This window comes from Chrysoperla carnea, chromosome 1 (genome assembly GCF_905475395.1).
Source record: "Chrysoperla carnea chromosome 1, inChrCarn1.1, whole genome shotgun sequence".
NCBI classification, from domain to species: domain Eukaryota; kingdom Metazoa; phylum Arthropoda; class Insecta; order Neuroptera; family Chrysopidae; genus Chrysoperla; species Chrysoperla carnea.
The window spans coordinates 49,386,970-49,413,361 of NC_058337.1; the positions used below are offsets into that span (position 1 = coordinate 49,386,970).

The window sequence follows — 26,392 nt, forward strand, 5'->3', positions numbered from 1 at the left end:
ACAATTGGGTACCGTGTTTGGCTCGAATGAAGTGTATAGTGTGAATGATACGGAACCCACACATTACACATATTACTCTTAATAGGAGTCAATTTGATAGCTTCAATATGATTTGTGCTCAATTTGTTTACTATATTATAATACTATTTCACAGCCATCTTCTCTGATATACTCAATGAATAATTACTATTATAGATTTAAAAAAATAGAAAACCATACATATATTTTACCAGTGTAAAACAATTCTTACCATTATTTCGAGTGTTATAGAAAGGAGATAAGCGAGAGCAATCTTTATCAATCTTTACTTTTTAAACCCACCGAAGCGGGTGGGTATCACTCTAGTAAATAAATATGTCAACGCGTTCTGTAATGGCTCTATAATCTTTTTATTCAATAAAAATGATCAACTGGAGACCTGTAAAATAGTTAATTTTTTAACTACCGCGGTGCTGGGATCTTAAAAATATTCTCGGATATAGGGATCTACGACACTGAATTCGCTGTTTTTTGTAATAGGGGTCTTATATTTTCTACTATAAGATTTAAATGGCGGCAGCACACTAAATGAGAGTTTTATCCAACCTTCGAATTAGGTTGTGATCACGTGAAATTTGGCAGGAACAATTACAACTAGTACTGAGATAACGTAATGCAAACTGTTTTCAACATTGTGAACAAACTTTTAACCGATTCGCAAAACGAATTTAATATCTTAAAAATTTAGGTATCCATAATATAATGACTTCGTCGAGCATTTTGTTCTAATATCGTAGGTTTACACGACCTTCACTCGATAATAATTTCAAGGGTTTGTTGTTAAGTTCGGCATTTTATAGCTTATTATTATAGCGATTAGACAACATTATAATTATAAAGTATTTTGTTTGGTATCATATCAATATTTTGGGTTCGCAAAAATAGAATAGGTGCTTAATAAAATTAATTATGCGCATGCGTTAAATTACAATTTATCGTCTTTACATTAACGTGGCTTTTTTACCACCGTATTCATTTCATTCATCAGACATTATTGCCTTGCATTATCGTGCTCTAAGCTTCTTATTAAAAAGAAAAGCGATGAACTAAAAAAGTAAAAAAAAAACTCTCAGATTGTAAACTACCTTCCTTCCAACTTCAACAAAGTTAATTCATTGGTACATGATATATCATTATTATGGTATTAATTATGCGCGAAGTTTTTTCATTTTCGAGATTAGCGATGATACAGTTTTGAAATAAATATACTAAAGTGGTAAGTAAATAATTTTTTTAATTTAATTTACGACGACAGCTGCAGAGTATACAGTTAAATGTTCGTGTGCTAATTTGTACTTTTATGTTATTTAGATCGCTGAATCAATATTTCGTTACCAAGCTAAAATTTTGTCGTCATGTTGCAATATAATTAACGATAATAATTATGGCGAAGCCTTACATCTGTATAATATTCTATGTCTATAAAGTGACTTATAAAAAGGTTACAATTAAAATCAGTAAATAGTGCCTTCCTTAGTAGGATTGTCCATATACGTTTTCAATGTTCATCATCCTTTATAATCCTTTTACTGCGACCATACTTTTTATTCAATACTATAGTAATAGAATAATTTCACCATTAAGAACTGACTTGACTGGCCAAAATCTGATGTATCGTATGCAGGATTCTTAGGCAAATTAAATATTGTTTTGCGCTCATTGTTGTGTGAGAGTCTGTTAGATAGGTGTTTAAAAAAATTTCCAATTACAGTTCTCCTCAGACGTATATTTTTCGAGATGTTTATAGCTCTCCAGAAAAATTTTGCAACATTAAATTTTTGATAAGAAAAAACTGAACCTAGATTTCGTTATAAAAGCGACCTAAAATAATAATAATAATAGATACCAAAAGTTACCACGCACACTTCGAACTGTTGACGCAAATGCCAATCGATCGCGAAATGTCTTTAAAAGAATTTCTCGAAAGCAAGTGAGGCCGTTATTATATCCTACGCTCTTGCATACTTTATTTTCGACGTATCCACCATATTTTACATTATAGGAAGAGTTTTGGTGGCAGAACATTTGAAAGAGGAAATATTTTAATTTCTATTGAGCAAAAAATCAGCCAGAGCAATGTTTTGTATAGTTGACATATAACGTCAAACTTCAAACGTAAACACAAGTATTAAACACATAGGTGCATTGAATCGCAGCATATTTTCTTCAATCTAAAAGCATTATCTAATATGCTGCTAACTGGTGATACGATGTGTCTATTTTTAAAAGCAAACTTTTAATATCTATTACATACAAAACATATACTACTGCGAGTATGCATACACATATAACGTACAAAAACATATGTTCAACTATGTATTTGTGTAATAACTGAAACAAGAATGAAGAAACGCACATTAATGCCCCACTAATACTCCTGGTGCCAGACCACTTGAAGTAATAAATAGAGGTGCAAGACTGCATCAAAATTTTTCGTATATTAAATAATGCCTTTAAATAAGTGTTCAACATTTTCATAAACAAAGTTTATAAATAAATATGAAAATTTAATTTTCTGGTTTGAAAAGCAGGGCCAAGATTTTAAGTTGATAGATATTATTCTCTTGTATCGTATGTTGGAAGATTATTTAAGAATTTTGGCCAAATCTAAAGACCAAGGCCATGATTAAGCTATATTTGTCTTGCATAGTTAGTATTGTTGTTTCAGCTGGGTTTTACTATTAGTCTTAGGAAAGACCAAGATTTATTATTGTGTAGGTATTAAAAAAAGGTTAAATAAAAAGGCGAAGTGTGGAACACAAAAATATCTAGGTATGGTTTAATATTATGAGCTGTGCAGATGAGCAGAAGTTTAATAACGTCAAAAAATCGATTTTTCTCCTGAGAATCTAGTCCAAATTTCTGAAATCTACCGACACTTTTATAATATGCCTACTAAACAGCCCCACATAACGTATTTCATCTCCCTACATAACGAATTTATGCAAAGTAATTTAAGAATTCGTTTTTAAAAACTTAGCCCAAATTTTTGTTAAAAATTAAATTCGTTAAATAAAAAAATATAATCTGTAAGTAATTACTCTTTATGGTTGTGTTAAAGCTAAAAAAATTTCTGATCCTGAAACGGTAAATTCCCTTACTTGTTTTTGTTTAATAAAATCCACTTCAGTTCAAAATGAAAATACGTAATAAAAACTTGTGCAACCTTGGATCTTCATTAGCCACGAAAAATGGCCTGGCACCCGAAGTATAAATCGACTATATGTTTTTCTTTAACGATGAAATTTCTTTGTAGGCATCTTTGTTTTACATAACCAAAATGTAATAATTCTATCTCTTTATTACTACATGTATGATTTCCTCATTTCAGTTTTTCTGAAAAACAAAGTTGAATTAAGTATACACTCTGATTAGTTTATTTTTAGCGTGTTAACATTATTGTAATTATATCGAACGAATAAATATTGATCAAACGATTTATGCACATCGATCGATTGAATTTCTCTTGTACTAATAATATTTTTATTTTAAATTGAAGTGATTTATTTATTTTTAGTTTAATGTGTAGCAATTAAAATTTCATAAGTTGTTCTAAAATTTGTGTCATGTTTTCGTGTAGTTTAGTTTTTCTTCAGGGAAAATTTTCCGAATATGTAATGTTTAAAATATGTTGATGTCTAGAATGATGATTGATTGGTAACTTTATGAAAATTTGCTAATTATTTTTATTTTGGAAATAAAGTATGGTCAGTGTTTGTTTACGTCATCGATTAGTATATCAAAAAACTTTTTGTACCTATGTGAAATATTTTCTCAAGGTTTTTAATAAATTTATTTTAAAATACCAATAAATAATATTTAACTTTAAGAACATTTTTTAATGTCTGCCGTGTTACTATTTTGTTCGTGGGAAAACTTTTCGATTTAAATTTATTCTTCCATTGTATTTCTGGTACTCATACAATAGTTTGGCAAAATGATTAAATTAACCGTGACAAATATATTACGATACATTTTTGTGTCTCAAATAACGGTAATAAAAATTAGCAAAAGTCAAGGATATCAAAATAGCTTAAACAACAATAATAGAAATAATCAAAAAATCTAGTATACTTATCAAAAAATCTAGTATACTTACTAATAAGAAGTTATCGCTCAATTATATTTGCTGATTTCAAATCCCAAATTATGAAGTTCCACAAAGTAAAGCTCTCTATAATCATGTATGAAACTTATGTAGTTATTATCCTATAAAAGTTCCAGGTACTGTTTCGAAGTTTTTTTTAAGAATTATAATGATTAAAATAAAATAACAAATAATGATTAAATATATGTATATGATTTAGGTATATTGCGATGATTTATCCTCTTTGGATGTAGATTTACTATTGATTTAGTTGACTAAGTATTTGTTTAAACAAGTCTAGATACTGTTATATTTATTAAAATTTTTGATGAAAAATTTCGAATTCCCCCCTCTTGACTAGAAATTTCTGTTTTGCCTTCTCTTCCTTGTACCAAGAGCGGAGTATATACGAAGTAGTTAGTTACATTTTGAAAACTTTGTGTTGCTCGTAGCTTCTTCCGTTTTATTTATACGAAGTATTTACATTCTGAAAACTGTTGTTTGCTTGTAGCTTCCTTATCGTTTTATCGAAACAAAATATTCTAAAATGAGTTTCTTATTCTTAATTGGAATTGTTGTTCATAGTTTAGGTACCTTGGCTGTAGAAAAATTCAAAATGTAATTGTATTTGACATCTGTGTTCGATATGAATACATCTCACTGGGAATTGAACCCACGATTTTTGACATTCTGGGCTAGTGCACGTACCACCTAAGTTATTAGGTGGGCGATAACTGTGTAAATTTCTTATCTTATCTTGATGTGATGGTTACAAGTGGTGTCTTAGTTAAGGCTCGTGTCCATAAAATAAGAAATCCAAGATTCTATCCTAAGCGTTTGTAATTTTTTTAGCAGTATTTATTGATAAATATTATACACAGATACTATCCACTAACAATGAATTCATGGTTCATATGAATTCTTGTTCTTATTTTTGGGGACATTAAAGATTTCCTATTTCATTTTCCGGATTAAAATCTGAGACACACTGTATATAGGGTATGATTACTAGAAATGCAATTATTATTTTAATATATGCAAAACAAATACTGATGCAAATCTTTTACTGATTTACATATAATTTTCACTTTCAAAATAATAGAATATTTTGTAAAGTTATCATACAATTTGTGTACAGTGCTTGTTTATGGTGCAAATATTTGTAATTTATTCACAAATAAATTGAAATAATAATTAGAAAATTGAATACAATTTTCTCAATGGAATCAAATACAAAAGAATCAAAAGTTCCATTAGGTGGAATTATACGTTTACAATTAAAAAAACCAAAACAATGGAATTGGGAATTAACAACATCAAAATCATCGCCAAACATATCAATGCCAATTTTTCAATTATTTGATGACCATGGTAATTTACTAACAGAAGCTAATGACCGTAATGGTTGCTGCCGTAGAAGTTGGGATCCCACAGCTGTTGATAAAATGACTCAACCGATTTTAATAACACGACATAAAAGTATGCGAAATTCATTTCATGAACAACACTCATCTGTTGCAACGGTAGAGAATACTAAAGATCAAGAAAAAAAGTATAAACTTCGTTCGAGTAAAGCTGGAACCTTGGTGGTAAGCGACGATAGTTTCGAAAAAAGACCTAGAAAACATCGACATCATTTATATGCCGACAATAATTCGAATGTAAATTTAAATAAATTTGGTAATTATTTTGAACACGAAACATTAATTAATTCAGCGAAACCAAATATTATGCATAGAAAAACAAAAAGTGATTTAGGCTTAGAATCTATACGATTATCGAAAAACGAGAATATTTATCCAATGCCGGATTATCGATTATTTAAAACACGGCCAGTGCAAAACCTATGTGATTTATCACAGTCAAAACCTTTTAGTAATTTAGAAAAATCAAATTTAGTTTATAGCCAAAGTGATAAAGTGATGTGCTCGAATGACCGTGACTCAAACCATGTGCAACAAAATAAATTGAAATTAAAAATACCAAAAGATAACACCGTCCCAGATGTCCAAACACCGACGTATATTGTGCAGGAACCAATAACACCTCTTAGTGTTAACAATCAAGACTTGCCAAGTTTTTCAGTGAAAAAGAAGAATAGAAGAAAATATTTGACTAAATCTGAGGACATCGATAGTAAAGAATTGTCACCATCGACTGATGACGACAATGTCCTAGAGTCGCGCAAACAATTACGCCGTCGTAGAAAGAAAAAAGGTAAGATGGCTAAATATTATCTTATTTTTCTTTGTCTTCAATATTTTTGGGTATAAATATATTGCGATTGGTAATTGATTAAAATATTTGATTTTGGAGTTAGAAAATATTTCCATTATGTTACCCTCTATAATTATAGCAGTTAGTTTTTTTAACAATACAGAACTTGAGAATTTTTATTTTTACTCAAAACGGAACATTACTAAACTTACAACTTGGTGCCCGTAAACAATTTAAAAGAAATTAACGAGTTATGAAAACGAAATTAGTCACAACAGCCAACTTTACGTCAAAATTATCCACTGCGAGCGCTGGCGTTGATTTGATTGTCCCTACCATGATTACGCACCCAACGGATATATACAAGTAAAAATGGTATATATGTAAGTTACACTGACCGATAGAAAAATATTTGTACTTTAAGCTTCAGTGATGTACATGGCGTACTTATACATATTATTACGATTACAACTCTTGGGAAAATGGTGGCTCTTAGGAAAAAAAGTATTGAGACATTTTTATATTTAATTATTTGATCTACAATTCTTGTCTGAGCTAATTTTATGATAAAACTTGCAGTTTTGCTGAAAATCACGAAAAAATTTTTATGACTCCTTGATCCTGCGTAAATTTTTTCCACATCTTTCCACATGGGGATTTTTAAATTTCATTTATGATGGTGTTTTGAATAATTCTACCAAATTTTAGCCATGTTCGAATTTTTGTACTTCAGTCATATTTTTGTATTTAACTGTATTTTTAACAGAATATTGATTGCCAATTTTAATACTTAAGTTAAATGCCAATTTTTCGAACAAAATAAAGAACAAACTATCCTTTTGAACAAACAACCCTTTTTTAGGTTATTTAACGACAAAAAGATCTCTTGTTAGTTAGTTTGGGAAATTTTCAAAAAAGTCATTTTCAATGCTGAAAAACAATGCTAAAAATTAAATTTTTGTGCTTACCAAACTCCCAAAATGATCTTTGAACATCCTTTAATAAAGATCTGAAGAGTAATTACAGATAACTTCATTCTAGAGGATTATTTTCAATTCTTAAATATATTTAATTTCCATTAATAAACAATATGTAGGACACAGCTACTAAACATTGTTATTAATTAATATATTCTTTAGCATTTAAAATTGAGGATTAATAGAATTAAACAATCTGTAATTACTCTTCAGAGCTTTATAAAAAATATTAAAAGGTCATTTTAGGATTTTGATAAGCTTTAAAATTTAACTATTTATCATTGTTTTTCAGTTTTGAAAATGACTTTTTTGGAGTTTTCCAAACTGGCAATAACTTGAAAACGGTGAATATTATCAAAAATCTGAGCATGTATCAATAGACAGAATGAGGTCCTCATCATATATTTTATCTATGGTTCTCATATTATGCACACTCAACTCTACCCAGCGCTTGTTCTACATTAATTTGCGGCCCATAAACACGTTGAGAAACACTGGTATATGTTGTTTACATATTTAGAAAATTTAATAAATCCCCTCTTTTGTTTAACCGGGATATTTTGTTTAATTTTGAACGATCAATTATTTTTGCATAGAATAATTAATAACATAATGATTTAATGTTTTTATATTCTACTATTTATATTATGTAAGTGTGTAAATTAAATCAATTTCAACATTTTTGTTTAAATAAATTGTGTGTGGTTTTAAGACAAGTAAGTAATTTTATTATCTACTATATTTAATAATAACCTATAAAATTTCTTTTATAAATTTAAAATAAGGACGATAAACCTACTTATATTTAGTGTGTATTGATTTAGATTTATATCAGTAAAGTAGATGAGATCGACAAATACCTACCTACCCACTCATATGGTTCGTTCATCAACCATGTAACTCAATCAGGGGGGAGGGAATATGGCTGTCGAAAAAGGGGGCAGATAGAGGCAGCTACCCCCCTTTGGAGGTTCACGAAAATGGTTCAAAGCATCCACGAATTTTTAAACAAATAATTTTCTCCCAAAAGTTGACTCCTTTAACTCTCAATATTATCGAATGGATTTAGTCAACTCACTATCTTGAATCATCACTGTAGCTCAACTGATTGAACTGACCATCCTCAAGGGCAAAATCCGTAAACTGTAAAAAACAAACCCCCCTCTCCACAAACTGTAGAAAAATTCGGTTTTTATTTTAATAAAACTTAGCAAATACAATGTCAAAAACAAATATTTTATAAGTTATAAGTTATAAGTATGATGGGGCTTGTTTCTTGTCCCAAAATGAGGATTATTTTAACGTCAATTCTAATTTAGTATCAAGACAATTTATGTATTTCGTTTTTATCATGACCAGGTGTGAATTTTACTTAACCTTTAATTTTCTAAGATATTTTACATTTAAAATTTTGTTTTCCTAATCAGATCAAAATTTAATCAAAAATACAATTGAAGAAAAATTACAATAATTTACTGAATAAGTTAGTGATTCGGCTTCCAAATCCAGACGGCTTGTTACATTTTGTTATTAACGTTTATAGAAATGGAAAACGTAAAAGTGAAAATAGAAGGGCTGGGGGCTAGTAATAATAATAATAATAATAATAATAGTTTGGGGAAGTGCGGCGGCAGTGAACAAATTTCACAAGAAGGTACGTATTTTCTAAATATTATAATTTTATCAAAAAAATTGCATTTTTCTTTCAAAATACTAAAATGTTAATGAGAAAGGTTTTAAACCACTGTAATTTAAATTCTTAGTTGGAAAGATCTTTTTACACTATAATATCACTAACACTTAAGAGTACAATTTATACTTAAAATTAGTGTAATTTTCTAATTACCGAGCTTTGCTCGTTTTGCGACCGAGCAAAAAATATACTCCCTCCCTCAATATGATCGACCAATAAAGAACACCGCCTAACAATTTAAACACTTTCCTTAAAAATTAACGCCAGAACCCCCAGAAAGACCCCCTCCTCAAACACCCCAAAAAAAAAAAAAAACTGCGGAAATTTTTTTGTCGGAATTATACTACTCGAGGAGATGTATATGATTGTTCATGAGCTGGAGATATTATTTCGTAGCCTTCTATGATTTAAAATCATAGAACATATTCTATAAAAATCAAATATATTAAATGTTTGGAATTAATTTTTTTTATAGAATTGACAAATAATGTCAGGGTTAAAGAGGAGAAGCGCTATAATGAAGATATTCGATCCTCTCAACAAGGATCGTCTGTTCTAAATGATAATCCTCCTACTAATCCTCTAAACCCTCAACAAGACACTGTACCAATCGTTAATCTTCCAACTAATTCTGTGAATCCACAACAAAGAGCTGCACCAATCGCTAATTTTTCAACTGATTCACTGAACCTATCACAAAGGAATAATTATGACGAATTACTCAGGCAAGCTTTTTCAAATATTATTATTAAGTAATTTATAAAACGATTAATGTTATCAGTAACATGTTTTGTCCAGTTAATCCAATAGCTCTTCTATATTTTAAGTTAAAGTAGATTTAGATTAAACAATTCCAAAATTATTCATAAAGTGTCTGTTTGTTAATCCGCCCTTTCGTTAACTTAAATCGGAAAGAAATTGCTAGCTGAAATTTAGACAGCGTGTTTTAAACTTAAAAATAACTTTGATTATGTAAGCGATCGTAATCGAACAGTGAGTCCTATAGGCACACTCTATCTTTTAAACCTAATCAGTTTTGATATAATTTAATAAACTTAAAAATTATCATCAGTTCAGACATTGATGTCTAAGCATGTTTAGAATATTTAAACCATTGATTCGGTTCAAATTCGGAACGCTTCGTAGCTTTTTTATGATAATTAAAATGAATTTAATCTATTGAGTGAACAAATTTTAAATAGTAAATAAGTAATAAAAATTAATTTAAATTTTTTTAAATATTTTTATTTTAAATGTAAATTTAATTTTTGAAATAATAATAAATAACTTTTAAATGGCTAAGTTGGTCGTTTTAAAATTTTCAAAGTGCCTTTACCATTAACTGAAGAGCATTCTACTAAATTTTCATTCGTTTTATAGAATTTTGATAAACCTAAACATATTTAAGTGATTGAAGAATTCAATAATTTAATTATAATATATTGTTCTTAGAGACATAAGAGAAATTGTAAAAGAAGAGATAAGACACGCTTTTGAAGAAAGTGCACGTAGAATAGGGTGGAATCGGAACAGAAGAAATTGGCGTAGAAATAGAAATAGAAGAGCAAGGCGTCAGAATATAATGGAATGGGGTCAGAACAGAGAAGAAGTATGGAGATTGGATGAAAGAGAATTGCGAAGAGCTTTCATAGAAATGAGAAGAGGTGAAAGACAAATGAGATGGGCTGAACCAGATCCTCGTTTTACATATTACACACCTACGAATGCATATGATTATTATTATTCTAATTATTAAATTTTAGTTTTTAATGTATTTATTTTTTTCTAGTATGTAAAAAATAGCTCGGGTAAAAATTTCTTCGATTAATATCTCCAATTGTACTTAATCGCATAAAATTGTACTTAATAAGAAATATTAACTATGAGCTAAAAAAATTTTAAAGATGTTGCTGATTATTCTACTATTTAAATTTTACTTCAACAAAGAATTTACAGAAAAAAGTAAAAATTGTTCGATTTGGGTGAGGGCACGAATGGAAAAATCTACCAGAATGTTTGAGGGTTAGATATTTGCGTAATCTTAATGACTAGAAAAAAATGTGACAATTAGTTGTTAGTTGCTTATATGTATAAGGCCAACTTTGTAAAGTTTTTCTTTATTTTTCATATGTTTGTATTTTTAAAGTTTAACCAAGTTATATTGCGGGTGTGGTGTATTATTATTCAAGATTTTGCGTTTACATTTTATTTATGACGAATTTATGAATATTCCAAAATAATGTTTCCAACAATAATTGTTTATATTCTCTAAAGAATAACTTTCTTCTTTAAATATTTCCACTATCTCAGTAATGTGTTGAATGTTTTGTTGGGTCCTTTTTTGGGATTGAATTTTCGGGATACTAAATAAAAACCTTCACATTATACTGCCCTGGAAAAGTACCCTAAATGCCCTGCTTCCATCACAACAAAAATTATTATCAACATTTATATTCAAAATCTATTGATTCCAAACAAAATCTCCCCAAAATTCTGGAAAGGGCAGGTCTCGAAAAAAATCTATATCATTTCAAATAATCAATACTGTTGTTGCTTTATCGATTATTTTTCAGTTTGTTGCTCCGATTTCTTTACCTAGTCTCCACTTAGTTAACACGCATTAGGCTTGTTTGGTAACTACCATTAGGCGAAGAAAAAACATTTAGGCGAAAAAAATTATTTGTTCGAATTTTTTGTGTTGCCATTATTTTTTATTTGGGCTATTTTGAGATTTTTTTCTATGTAATTATTTATAGATAAATCAAATTTCTTAAATATTTACCATCTATAATACGAATTATAAATTAGTATTATATTATAGATATAATAGAATTTCGAAGATTATTTTAAAGGATTATTTAAAAAAATTTTGTGATTGTTGAATTTGATACTTCGGTTGGGTAAAGGCCATATTTGGTAAATAAATAAAAACTATTTCGGAATATTTTATTTCAAGATACGGGGATATTTTGAAATGTTAAAAATTTTTATACTTTTATTTCATTTTAAGTATTATTTTATATATTATGTATGTATATTCCATGTTCAATAAAAATATCCATTTTCGTAAAACACAGAGATGCAATTATTTTTCAGTTTTCGTGACCTCGTTTTGGGTAATTATCACTAAAAAGTCGAACAATTTTTGTAAAGAGAATGGTAACAATTGTAGAAATTTTTTAATTGCATGTTCAAAACTAAATTTTTTTAAAATTTTACGTTATATATCTTTATACGGCAGTTTAGAAACCGTTTAAAAATAGTACAGAGGCTAAATTTTTCGAGGGGAAATGTAATAGATCGTTACATTTAGGATCAAGGTACATTTTGGAAACTGTTTTTCTAAACTATAACTTCTAACGACAGTGACGTCACCACATCGTTTTAGCAACACCACACGCACGGAGAAATGATAAAATAACATGCAGAATGATAAATGGTTTGTCTAATTAAACGTAATTTTCGAAAGAAACAAACTGAAAAATGTAAATTTAACGTGATTCCAATTGGTTCACAACCTCTATGGGTGTAAATACGTCACTACCGGGTTTTTTAATTTGAATATATGACTCTTTTTTATTAATTCAAAAAAAGTTTATTTAAATATACCTCAGATGAATTAATCTTTCATTTATATATGAATTTGCGATAAAAAAAATTATTGCAAGTTCTCTATTTCTGGCCTTCATAAAATCAATTGCCATAATGTATCTTGGCCCTAAATCTATAAAAAAAGTTATTAAAATATCCTATTGTAAAAAATTTATTACATTGTATAATATTATAATCAATATCCTAATTATTAAGTTAATTTACGTGTCGTGGCCTAATTGTTACATAATGGCCCTGAATTAATTTCCATGATAAATCAATACAAAAATTCAACTCATTTAATTTTAAGTGAGTATTGAATTCAAATTTTCTTAGAACTGTTGCCAATAATGTTTTCATAAACATCATTGCATGTTTAATACCAATACAATTTCTAGGTCCTCCACTAAACGGTAAATATGCGAATGGGTGTCGGGCTTTTACTTTTTCTGGCGTAAAACGTTCTGGGTCAAATTTTAATGGATTTTCCCACAAGTTTTTATCACGATGAATATGGCATATCAAAATTACACAAGTACATCCTTTGGGAATAAAATGTTCTCCTGAAAATTTAAAACAATTAAGTGAGATCATATATCGGGTGATCATATTTATATTTCATATAACATATTTCTCGAAAACAGTCAACTTTTGGATAATAAGCACAGGTTCAGTAATAAATTCCAGCTGATACAATTTTCTACGACTAATGCTTATAGGTACATATTTTTCTTGAAATACCCATTTGTGAGATTAAACGCTCCAAAGAATTTCGAAGTACGTTTATCATGTCCTGACGGACAAACTTTAATGATTAATTGTTTAATATGACGCAAGAACGGTCAAATTTTATCGAGGTATTAAAGTGTTAAAAATGAAAGCTTTGCCAAGTGGGTTTATTTTAAAGTTATCAATAAAATCTTTTATTTTGGATTTTCATTCTTTGAGAATTAAATATGTTATAAATTTTGTCTGGGAAGTTTTCCTCGGCTAATTTTGTTGAGTTATAACTACATTTTTATCATTTATCGCCAAGAAAATCGTAATCGTACCAAACTCTGAGATCTACGGGAATAATTTTATTTTTAGAAAACCATGTGAATCTATAACATTTATGACTGCATATATAGTATAGTAAAAGATGTTACAAAAATCGGCTTATAAAGGAAAAATAACGAAACCGCTCGTATTTTGCTTAAACCTCATGGAATTTGATTCTTAGTTGCCAAATATTATTACTAACGCATGAGTTAGTGGCGCAAATGTTTCTATTTATTAATAAACAATAAATTTTTAATTCAATGAAATGATCAATGTTAAAATTCACTTAAAAAATTACTAATTGGGCAACTTGTATGAAGTAAATGTTAAGTATTTGCCAAATAATCGAAAACTATTGTAAGTATGTATAAAGTATACGTAATTCAAGTTGCCTATTCATTAATTTTGCAAGTCAACTTTAACATTAATCGTTCCATACGTTACCATAATGATATTTGACATGACGTTTTAGCAAAATGCGAGCGGTTTCTTTCATTTTCATTTATTTGTAACATCTTTGACTGTGCTAATATTGTATTTGCGAAAAATGTTCGTGCTTGATGTCTATGGGCGCTATTATAAAATTTTCAGCCATTACAAATTATTTCAGTGTTAGTCGTTCTTGGATTAGTTAAAGTTTTAATCGAAAGCCATACCAATTTGAATGTCTTCAGTTATTTCCCGTGCAATCATTGGAATTGTTGGAAAATATCTCATCGTTTCCTTAATAACCATTTCCATATAACTTAATTTAGGTAAATCGTCTAAAGTCACTGGACGATCAGAATTTCCAAAAACACTGTATAATTCTTGGTACACTTTATTTTGAATTTGTTTTTCAGCAGCTAAACTAAGTATTGTATAACTTATTGCACTCGCCGTAGTTTCATATGCCTAAACAAAATGTTTTTGGTATAAAGATTTGATAACAAAACTATTTTAAGTAATTTTTTTTTTTACTTACCGCCAATATTGTAAGACTAACTTCGTCCCGTAATTGTTCATCCGTGAATCCTGGAATTTTTTCTGTGATATCAATTAAAAATTCTAATAATGGTTTCTTTAGTGGATTTTTGTCAAACTTATTTTCATTATTATCAAATTTGGACCCATTATTCATTTTCCGTTTTTCGGATATGATCTGAAATGAAAGCAAACCATTTATGAAATTATCGTGTTTATGTAATTAATTTGATGATGTATTCTTCTATTGTGTATGTATATATATTAGCATGGCCAATTAAAACCTTTCAAAATGCCTTTGTTTTATCTTTAAATATATTGGTTCGTCGTTCGTCGTGACGCGAAGTAGACGTCACGGATAAAAAAAATCTGATTTTGTTTTATTATGATTCTACTTCATAAGGATATACGATCGCTAGAACAATTTTGGATAAAAGACTTGTTTTTTTTATATATGAAGTTGGACTAAGTTTAAATCAATTCTGAAAAGTTTAATTTGCCCGATTATTTAAAAAAATAAATGACTTCAAAAGTAGGCATATTTAACATTGATCTTATGGGAAAACGGTAGATGGATGATATGTTTTCATAGATTTCTCCAAAACTAGTCGATGGAAATAAAAAAAAACCTGTTTAAATTAAAGTTAAAACCTTAATAAATTATTGAAAAAAAAAAAAAACCCGTTGCGTCGGACTAGTTAAGGATGTATGAGTACTGTAGTGGGGACACAAATTAAAAAACAAATATATAATTTGACAATATAGGACGAAAGTAAGAATAAAATTGTTCGATACCTGGAGTAATTTTCAAAATATCGAAAATTGAAAATTTAATTTAATTTTTTGCTTTCGATATTTCGAAAACCAAGGCAGATACCGAAAAATATCATTCTTGTTTCTCGTCTACATTCATGAAGTTATAACAAAATTCATAATTAAAGTTGAAAATAAGGTACAAATAATTTCAACCATAAGTCTAAACTTGCTTTGGCGCTCGTACTACCTTAAATTCATAATTTATGTAAAATACGTAACATAACGTAAATATGTAACGGACTTCCAGAATATTACACCTTTGATATTACTCACCGTACTTGCCATTTCATAAATTTCATTTACATTTTCTTTAAATATTTTTGATTCTTTTGTTAAATTGTATATAAAATCGGGATGCTTCCAAACATGAAAAGCTCGTTCAAATAATAAATGAAAAGCACTGCAAATGAAATATATTTCTATTTAGTTTCATTAATTTTGTGTAGTTCTTTAATTAAAACTATAGTAACTTCCAATTCTGGTACCAAGTATGAAGCGCGTATCTGCGACACAAAGCCATTTTCTAACAAATAGGGTGGCGGTAAAACGACTCTTCAGTTAGTAAAAAAGTGGCAATTTAACCACATCGACCCACTTTATATGTTTGAACTGTTATATATGTTATACGCATTGTATATCGAAAAATTCGATTGTACTTTTCATGATCCAACGGAACTACTTGCTACTGGCCTATTCTACTTATTAATAAGTAAAAACAAACAATTGTCTGATTCAATTGTTCAAATGTCATTTATAGACAATGTTGATTACGCATTCGTTTGTTTTTTATACGCCATGTAAGTAAAGAAAGATAGTCACTCTTAGATAGCTCACAGTCGTGTGTATACATAAAACGACTGACACGTAAGAGATACTGTGGTGTCACAGACACGTAAGAGATATTCCCATACAATACATACTATTTAATGCCATAACCTAATTTGAACCCTCTCTGGTAAACAGTGATGTTTACGGAAAAAATTAAATTTATTATTTAAACTACATTTAAACTACGGACCCAAGTCCTTGCCCAATGGTTGCTTATTTACGAATTCAACCTCAATTTTTACGTTCTAAGCACGTTAAATAATTTCAGCTTGATATCTCTTTTGTTTTTTGAGTTATCGTGTTCATAGGCGGGCAGACTGACAACCGAAAATGGACTTTTTGGGTGGCCTATACCAAAATTTGTGACTAAACTTTGTATACTTTGATATATTTCATATATACATGATATAAAAATCTTGTGACTGACCGATTGCCAAAATCTGATTAGACCAAAAACATGAAGATTTCACAGGACTTCCCCATATATAGAAAGTTGCGCACGAAATAATTTTTAAAAATTCATCTCTTAACTTGGTATTTCTGAAGAGCTTTTTTGTTAGACAGTAAAATTTAAAATTTAAAATTACCTTTGCACAGCTTTTAGATATTTTGATTCACCCTGTTGTGAATTAACATCAACTCCAAGTATTGTTCCTATAATTTGATGGATTAATCCAACTGAATATCTTTTTAAATTGTGTATTTAAATATTACCGCAAACAGAATCCATACTAGTTTTCGATACATAATCAAATATGTTAAATGATTTGTTATCGCCTTGTAACATTTGTTCATTTAATTTTGTTAATAATATGTTACTTTTCTCCACAAACACATCAAAATATGATTTTATAATTATTGGTGTTAATCCTTTTATAATAATACTGCGATTGCGTTTCCACTTTGGAACTGAAAATTAAGTGAAATTATTTAAGATGAACATTTCAACATATCTCAGGTTTTAATGTGAAAAATTGGAAAGGCCATAGATCTCTCCAAAATAATAACCGAAGTTTACATCTTGTTAAATATATTTATCGGATTGGAAAATTAAAAAAGAGAAGCTTTCAATTTTCTTAATACATTGATACCAGTTTTTTTTCAATGATGTGCAGGGTATTCAAACAATTAACTTAAAGTAAAATCTTATGAACACTTTGAAAATTAAAAAAAAAAAGTTAGCCTCCAACCACTTGAAGGTATATGTGCACTAACTGAAATAAAGGTAAATGTAAAAGAATAAAGTTAAATTCTACCTATTTCTTAAAACTTCTATCTACGTAATTCTGTCGTTCATTTTTATTTTTATTCTATTTTCTGGCATCAAAAACGGCTTATATATGCTACTTGATACTATATAAGCACTTTCTTCATGTTATATTAACTGATGAAACCCATAATTTTAACTGTTTTTAATTGATAGCTCAAAAAAAAGTACCTACATGCAATAGAAAAAAGTATGATGTCAATGTAGCTCATAAAGTAACAAACAGATTTAACTGCTTTTCGTATACTACTGATATTAGGCTTCAGTTTTCAACGAACAAAACGTAACATTCAATAAACCGTATTTCGGAAACTATTATTTTTGTGGAAACGGAAGTAAATTGATTTTCTTTATTATTTAATGTGATTTGTATTGGTATAATCCTTTTTTTAATGTTTGTTTTTTGAATCATCCGAGACAAACTTGTAAAAAGTAGTAATAATAGGTTGGCTGATAAGTCCCCGGTCTGACACATAAATGGCGTCGCTAGTATTAAATGCATATTATTTTTATATAGTACCAACCTTCAAATGATTCGTGTCAAAATTTGACGTCTGTAAGTCAATTAGTTTGTGAGATAGAGCGTCTTTTGTGAAGCAACTTTTGTTATTGTGAAAAAAATGGAAAAAAAGGAATTTCGTGTTTTGATAAAATACTGTTTTCTGAAGGGAAAAAATACAGTGGAAGCAAAAACTTGGCTTGATAATGAGTTTCCGGACTCTGTATTTTTTCCCTTCAGAAAACAGTATTTTATCAAAACACGAAATTCCATTTTTTCCATTTTTTTCACAATAACAAAAGTTGCTTCACAAAAGACGCTCTATCTCACAAACTAATTGACTTACAGACGTCAAATTTTGACACGAATCATTTGAAGGTTGGTACTATATAAAAATAATATGCATTTAATACTAGCGACGCCATTTATGTGTCAGACCGGGGACTTATCAGCCAACCTGTTATCTCACCCTATTTTGGTGCTAGAAAGTCAATTAAAAATCAACATGTTCAGAATTACTTCAGCTACAACTTTTACACTTAACTTTCATTTATATAATGTAAAGATTTCAAGTTGTTTAAGGAAAACTGTTTTCTTTTTTCATTTTTTAGTTCCCAATTTTCCAAAGCTCCAACAATTTTGACATGTTATTTTTTAGTCTTTCGATTACAACCCAATTTTCAGCAAGTGGCTAAGATTAGAGCCAGAGTTAATTAATTTTTCTATTGCTTGCGCTATTCTTATACGGTTAATATAAAATATTATGGTTTTATAAAAATATTATGCTTTCAAAGATTACACATTTGAAGTAAGTCATATGGATGGTGTATCTGCTAATTCTACATATATCTATGATTTTTTGCTTTAATTTATCCATTTTTTTAATGGAATATTATATTTGAAATTAAAATTGATAATTACGTTTTGATATTAATATTGGATCGCCTAATAGTCGCGAAGCACCTTTTATCATTATCGCTGATTTTTCTAAGCATTTTGTTAATATAATTTCGGCACTCTCAGGTCCGGCTGCAACAATTATTGGTATTGGACCCATCCAAAGACGAAATAATGGTGCATTTTCTTCAGCTATTGATAATGCGTAAACTGTTACCTCTGAAAAATATATACAATTATTTATTACTAGCTTGATACCTTATATTACTAGTTTGATACGCTATACTTATAACGTCCACCCTCTCTTGATATGCATAGTTTTCAATTTTGTTAAATGTTAAATAGTCATAATTCATTGAGTATATCAGAAAAGTTGGCCCTGATTTGTTTGACATTTATTATTTTAAATTTTTACAGAATTCTTTAATTTATGGTTCATAGATTTGATCCATCTATAATCACTAGTTTGAACCATAAATTAAAGATTTCTGTAATGTCAAATTAAATTAAATTTGTTTATTTTTTTTAAATATATCTTTATAAATGATAGTTCATGTGTTATTCTGATATATCAGCTATATTGCTGTACAGTTTCATTAAAAACCATTCGCTAGATTTAGCGTGAAAGCATATCAAACAAACAAACAAACAAACATGCTTACTTTTACATTTATAATATATAGGGATAGGGAAGGGATTAGTCAAGCTGTGGTGCATTTGTTATACAAAACTGATTTAATCTTCCAATAAAAGACATGGAAACTTAAACATTTTTTATTTACAACAATTAGTAATGAGTAAACCCAAGGTCAATATCCGAAATTCTTGTTTCAGTTTTGTTTTTTCAATTAATTTTACGCACTCAGCTTTAATATTGATAACAACTCATATTTCGTTTTAAAAAATAAATAAAAATTTCCTATTCCAGCAAAAAAAAAAAAAAAAAAAAAAAAAATCAAAAATTAAAAAACGTCTAACCATTTCCTTTCAAATTTGGAATTTTGAATATTAAAGAACTTGTTGCCGGACACATTTTTCCATAACAACATAATTTGTATAAACATTCATTCGATTAATAAATTTTAAACTTTGAAGTTTGATTGATTATTTGCGCGCCACTTTATCTTTCAGAAGAAGGTTCTAGTGAAGACTTCATATTTGCTTCCGATAACGGGAATCGAACCCGAGCCTCCTGAGTGAAAGCCAGGTATCCTTAATAAACTTAACTTCATAAACTTAAAAATTGAAAATTGGAAATCACAACTCAAAATAAATGATCGAATAATAACAATAAAATATTTAGTTCTGATCAATAACCCAAAACTCCATTTTAAGCATTGAGATGGAATTTTCTAAGCCCTGAAGTTTGGTTTTTGGTAAAATCTTAGTGTATGGGTTAGGTTGTGTTTTTATAGGTGTAACCGTGGTTTTGAACTTCAACTTGCAATGCGAGACTTAGCCCAAGAATTAATAAAAGCCACGTTAAAGATAGCATGGAGTGATTGCTGTTCCAAATTTGTTTAAAGAAATAAACTAAGTACGAAATAAATTTAAAAAAAATTGCTTTAGCTTATTATTCACAAAATTAAATTTTTGAATAAATTCCGCCAACAATTACGGAAGATATCTCCAACTTATAATTAGAACTTGAAATACTTAAATTTGAAAATGTTTGCAACCTTCCATCATGCGTTATGTTGTGTAATAAGTATTAATAGCGAATGAAATAAAAATAAAAGTTTACCTGCATGTGTTCCTTTAAAATTCCAAGCATTTCCAATTAATGGTAAAGCTGTGGGCCCTGGTAATTTGATAATATAGTAAAATCGTCTTAAATAATTTGAAGTTAAAACAAAAGCTAATAAAACTATAGAAAAATATACAAAAATATCTTTTGACGAAATATAATATTCAACTATTCGACACATTGTTTACAAGAAAAGTAAAATTTTTCATTTCAGTTATTTATTTATATATACTTACCTAAATTATTTTTTATTTTTTTTTTTTTATATTTAAAAAAAAAATAATTGTAGTAAAATTTGTAGTAAATACTAATACTAATTTATTGCAGTTTAACTAGTTTGTTTGTTTTAAATCCATTTTTGGATTAAAATGAATCATAGAATTATTGCATCAAATAGAATAGATGAATATGCTGGAATATGCGTTAAGAATTAATTGAAATACTATTAATATCCACGTAACGAAAATATGAATAATTATAACTTTTCTCTTTCATGAATTTCTTAAAATATGAAAATTGAAAGAAAAAAAATTATGGTGCTGCCCCCAAGCACTGATTTAGCTTAAAGTCGCATTGATGGAGAAGTCCGCCTGAAATATTCGCGAATGGGAAGTAAACCAAGATTTATCAGAGATTAATGTAATGAAAGTTTCATAAAAAAATAATTACATTTTAAATGTTGAATCCAATATCTTTGGTTGTAATACACAGACTAATGATGTATGAGAAATAGTAGAAAAAATAATACACAGGGTGAGGCAGTGAAGTGTGCGATTTTAAAAACGCTGTAGAAAAAAAAATTTCAAAAAAAAAAAAAAAACAAAATTTGGAAAAATTTTCCAAATCTTATTTATTCTTACTCTAGCAAGTTTTTTTTGTCCTGCCCTTTTTTTCCTTATTCCTTTCTCAAATTCAATGATTCACCCCCTCATTTTCAAGCTTATTATGTCTAGGTTTGACAAAAAATATACTCACGGTCTAAAATTGTACCGCTAAGGACTTTTGATTTTTTTCATCACTTTTAATTGAAACTGACATAGCTGGTTCAATGGGCTGGGTGTCATCTTATAAGAGCTATTTTTTGAACTGTTACATTTAGTTAATTTTCTTGAATGCTTTTTGTATGTAATTAAACAATTAGAGTTGCTAAAAAAATTTTTTTTATGTACTATTCTAGTAATATAATTTATAATTTATAATTTAGTTTAACAAAACAATTTCCAATTCGCTTGAAAATCAATTTGTAAATGCATTTGATACAATTTATGTCGCCCTATTAGCTCAGATGGTTTAGGCGTAACCAATTCCGTCCGCGATATGCTTAGGGTAGCAGGTTCGATTCCCGCCGTCGCAACAAAATTAATTTAATTAATAGTTGTGATGGGCTGGTGTAGTGCATGGTATATGCAAGAAAGAGGCGCACTCAGCCATTGAAATTGGAGGCTGATACATGAAATTATCAGCGGCAAGGTGGTGGTATCACAATGGTCTCACAATGGTCTCTATAGCCTAAGTGTGTCCTTCGTGGACAGCCTACATAACCTAACATAACTTTAAGTTTAAAGAATTTATATATATATATATATATATATATATATATATATATATATATATATATATATATATATATATATATATTATATACCTATTATATACCTGTGTACGATCATTATCAAAAAATATTCACGATTAATCATAATACACATTGTAATTTCCGTATGTTTCATTATGAGTATGAAATCATTAACATCGTAATGTCGTTATAATCATTAACATCATAATATCGTTGACATCGGACAAGTTTAATTAATATGACACAAAAAATCTATTTTTATAAAATAGACAATAAAACAAATCGACTCCGAAAATTTTAAAGAACTATAAATTGCCGCTTTAAACTGTTTTAACGTTGCCAAATTATAATCATAAATCTATTATTTTCATTATGATACAGAGGATTTCTGGAGTATTAAATGTCGATAATATAGGAAATATAACTAAAATAACTAATCAAATGAAATGGTCAAAATACTTTTTTTTTGTTATAGAATTTTATGTATTAATTATTAATTGTTATAAAATCAGTTTAATTTGTATGATAAATTATGGTAATGTGTGTATTAAATTTTGTATGCTATTTAAAATTTAAAAAAAAAGATGATCTGGTGACGACCCATATTACCTTAAGTTTGTCTTCTTTGTTTATCTATTTTGCAGAGGTATTTGGAGAAAGTTTCATCAAAACACTTTCAATATTATCTTAGCTTGTAATTATCCTATTTCGTAAATTTGCATTGGTTGACCTGCCTAGAAAGCAAGAATTAGTAAGCGTGGACTAAATTTATCAAATTTTTCACTGCCTTTTTCATTTTGTTCCATTGACTGTGTATGGAAAAATAATCGTTTTCCCCTGGTCTTTGCAGCAAGTGTTTGACCTTCCCAAATTATTTCTTAAACGAAAGTTATGGAGAAAATTCTAAAATTTAACAGATGTTGATGACCTTTCCTTTATGTTTATCGTTAATGATATATAATTTATTAAAATTTTTAAGCTGCGCCAATCTAATCTAGTTTCTATAACGTAAGAATCAAATAATTATTACAATCAGTAATTATGTCTTTATTTATAACATAAATTAAATTACGTAAGAACTTACGTTGTAAATAAAATAGATTTACTACTTACACTCGGTCAAGGTAATCATATTAATTGTATAATAAACAACCTGATATATTAAGCGACAATTGAATTGATTGACCTGACTGTATATCAATAACATTACAAATATACAAATTATACTTTTACTACATGTCGTGGTGGATGTGATCTTTAAGAGTCAGATTAATAACTTTTTAATAGAGCAAATTATTGATTTGGACGGACACAGCAATAGTTTTTTTTATGAATTATTTAATTAATTAATTAATTCATTTCTGCGAAAAATCATCGAATTTGAAACCACAAGAGCTCATTTCAAAACTTGTACTTTCTAGCTTTGGAATCTATTGCTTAAAATTTTTTATCACGTTAATGCTATAGATGTAAGATGTATTACATATAGATTAGAACAATTAATAAAAATATGTTTTTGAATATTGAAATATTTATTTCTCAAATAACGTCTCGGTTCATCGAGTATACGCTATTTATCATATAAAAACCACAGATTATACGATGTATGCCGCCATATATTTTCAATTACAGCACTGGACGAGATTGATTTCCATAAGAGCGCTTTGTCAGTCTAACATTATGAAGGTGTTGCTAATGGAAAAACAACTACAAAAGAAAAATATATCGAATTTTTTATTTTAACTATTATTTTTTTATTGATATTGTACAATATTTAACATTATCACAATTATACGGTTTTAATATTTTTATTTCGTGGTGTAATTCGTACTTGATGGCCTCCAATTAATTTCAAGGTCACCTGTAGATCAAGATTAAGTTTTCTCAAATTTAAATCAGTGTGAAATTCATAATGACGTAACAGTGTTGTAATGGTTGTTTTCATAAACATCATTGCATAACGACCACCTAGAACCGATATAAGAAAACATACTTTTAGAACAAAAATGGCACACGCATGAAAAATCTGTAGAAACGCAATTTTTTTTGGATTCTTTAATTGTGATATTTCAGAGTTTAGAGCTTAGAATATGGTAAAGGTGCTTTCAAATATTAGTGGTTGGCTTATCGTTAATTGTTATTAAAAAATCTAGTTATGTGAATGAAAGGTGAAGGTAAGAGTACTTTTTTTGCTTAAAACTGATCAAAAATATAGTTTATTTTGATTAAATTCAAAATTTTGTACTTTGCGCATCACCCACCCTTTGTTTATCTGTCGATTTTTCTCATTAACGAACTTGGCTTTTCAAATACCAAAATCCTTTTTGATACCAAATTTTATTTATATCAGTCTTAAATTGCCACCGCTAGAGAGAGTAAAGACACATGAACGAAGGTCATTTTTAACCCTCCAACTAAAAAGAGGGGGTGTTATAAGTTTTCCTCTATGTGTGTATGTCAGTCTGTGTGTGGAATCGTAGCGCCTACACGGATGAGCCGATTTTGATTTTTTTTTGTTTTGTTTGAATAGTAATTTAATGGAGATTGTTCTTCAAACCAAAACTCGATTTCGAGATAAAGGTTCATAAAGTGTTAAAATATAAATAAGATAATAAGAATCCTGCCACAAATAACAAAATAGATCATGTAAAGAACATATGCTGAAATACGATTTATTTTTGAGATATACATCCGATCATAAAGCTTTATCATTTTTGTTTCAAAACTTTATGAATCAATATTTCGAAAATGGAAAATCTTTGGCCATTAAATCTTTTGTATAGCCTTTCTATATGCTTATATATCCTGTTTTTTATTTTTCGGTATGTAAATTTCTTATCATAATTTTGTTCTAAAACTTGATCAAATTACCCTGTATATCTGAAACAAACATTTTGGCACCCACCTACATTTTGGGGCTAATTTTTTTTGTTTTAATGTCCTCACAACGTTTAGAAATTTGTTGGTACATTTATGAAATAGGCTATATATACAAATATTTTAAAAATTTTAAGATTAAAAATTAATTTAAGGTGATTGTAAACCTACAGTATTGTAAAAATGTTTTGGTTTATTGTACGGTACATACATATAAACCAAATATATGCTTTGCAGTCAAATAATGAGTTATTTTTGGCTTTACAATACCACGTAACAACAAAAATATATAATTATTGTGTGCAAGTGATGCTTATAAATTTGATAATATAGATATCGCTCTTCAATCATCAATACTCTAACTAAAGTCGTCTCTGTTCATCAAATGATGGACCTTCGATGAACAACTCATAATTGAATTAAAATTTTGTTTTTATATCATCGACAACCTTTTATTTTTATGATATTATTATAAACTACAAGATGGTCTAAATATTTTAGATAGTTTGTTATCACACTCTCTAGATTTTTTGATATAGAAATATCCAAAAGGATAACCAATATGATTCATCAGTTTTTCAGCCAACTTTGAACGATAAAATAAAAATCAAGCCCGGTTACCTAGGCATTTTGTAATTTTTGGAAACTTAGTTAATCAAAAAATGTATTTATAAAATTTTTTTGAAATCCCTAGTATTAATTCTTGTAGTGTAATGTATTTGAAAATTTTTTAAAAATAATTTCTTAATTCGTGTCATAATTTCTCATTTTATTGATTTTTATGTTCTAGATATATGCAAAATCTATGCATATGTGTATTAGCCTTTAAACCGCAATTTCATAAAATTAATTTTACATTATTAAAATAAAATGTCACCAATGAAATTGTATTAATTTTCGTTTCTATATTTCATACTTTTCAGGATATTTAAATTTCAGGATATTAAACCTTTATCAGTTTGAGGAAACCGTTTTGATGACAATTAAAGATAAGCCTAGTCACAATATTTGGTAGCACCTTTCACATACCTACTCGAAACCAAAGAATCACAAAAAAGTTGTGTCCAAAAGATTTTTGATACGCATGCGCTATCTGCGATCTATTAAATTAGAGCAATTTTATTTATAATTATTTATACCAATGCAATTTCTTGGACCACCACTAAATGGAATGTATGAATAGGGATGACGTTTCTTTATATTTTCTGGTGTAAATCTCTCTGGAATAAATTGCAAGGGATTTTCCCACAACTTTGGATCACGATGTATCTTAAATATTG

At 28.4% G+C, this 26,392-nt stretch overlaps 2 protein-coding genes across 3 annotated transcripts in view; both read left to right on the forward strand.

Moving 5' to 3' along the window:
* The first annotated feature begins 5,346 nt into the window (after positions 1-5,346).
* LOC123305452 overlaps positions 5,347-26,392 on the forward strand; it is a 158,659-nt gene continuing 137,613 nt past the window's right edge. The window contains exon 1 of the mRNA XM_044887169.1: positions 5,347-6,343. Coding sequence (XP_044743104.1) covers positions 5,347-6,343 — 997 coding nt within the window. The remainder of the gene's footprint in view (positions 6,344-26,392) is intronic.
* Positions 7,976-11,728, forward strand: LOC123306134. 2 transcript variants are annotated; one of them, XM_044888025.1, is made up of 4 exons: positions 7,976-8,036; positions 8,748-8,974; positions 9,489-9,738; positions 10,466-11,728. In XM_044888025.1, exons 2-4 carry the CDS (start codon positions 8,866-8,868, stop codon positions 10,767-10,769), a joined length of 663 nt encoding a protein of 220 aa, XP_044743960.1. In that variant the 5' UTR covers positions 7,976-8,036; positions 8,748-8,865; the 3' UTR covers positions 10,770-11,728. The 2 variants fall into 2 exon arrangements, with proteins under 2 accessions (XP_044743960.1, XP_044743959.1); XM_044888024.1 differs by lacking the exon at positions 7,976-8,036 and adding an exon at positions 8,585-8,679.

Bases quoted from the DNA above. Each gene is read 5' to 3' on its own strand.
- LOC123306134 (XM_044888025.1), top strand. From the start codon at position 8,866: ATGGAAAACGTAAAAGTGAAAATAGAAGGGCTGGGGGCTAGTAATAAT. The intron at 8,975-9,488 runs GTACGTATTTTC...TTTTTTTTATAG, and splicing joins TGAACAAATTTCACAAGAAG to AATTGACAAATAATGTCAGG. The intron at 9,739-10,465 runs GCAAGCTTTTTC...TATTGTTCTTAG, and splicing joins AATTATGACGAATTACTCAG to AGACATAAGAGAAATTGTAA.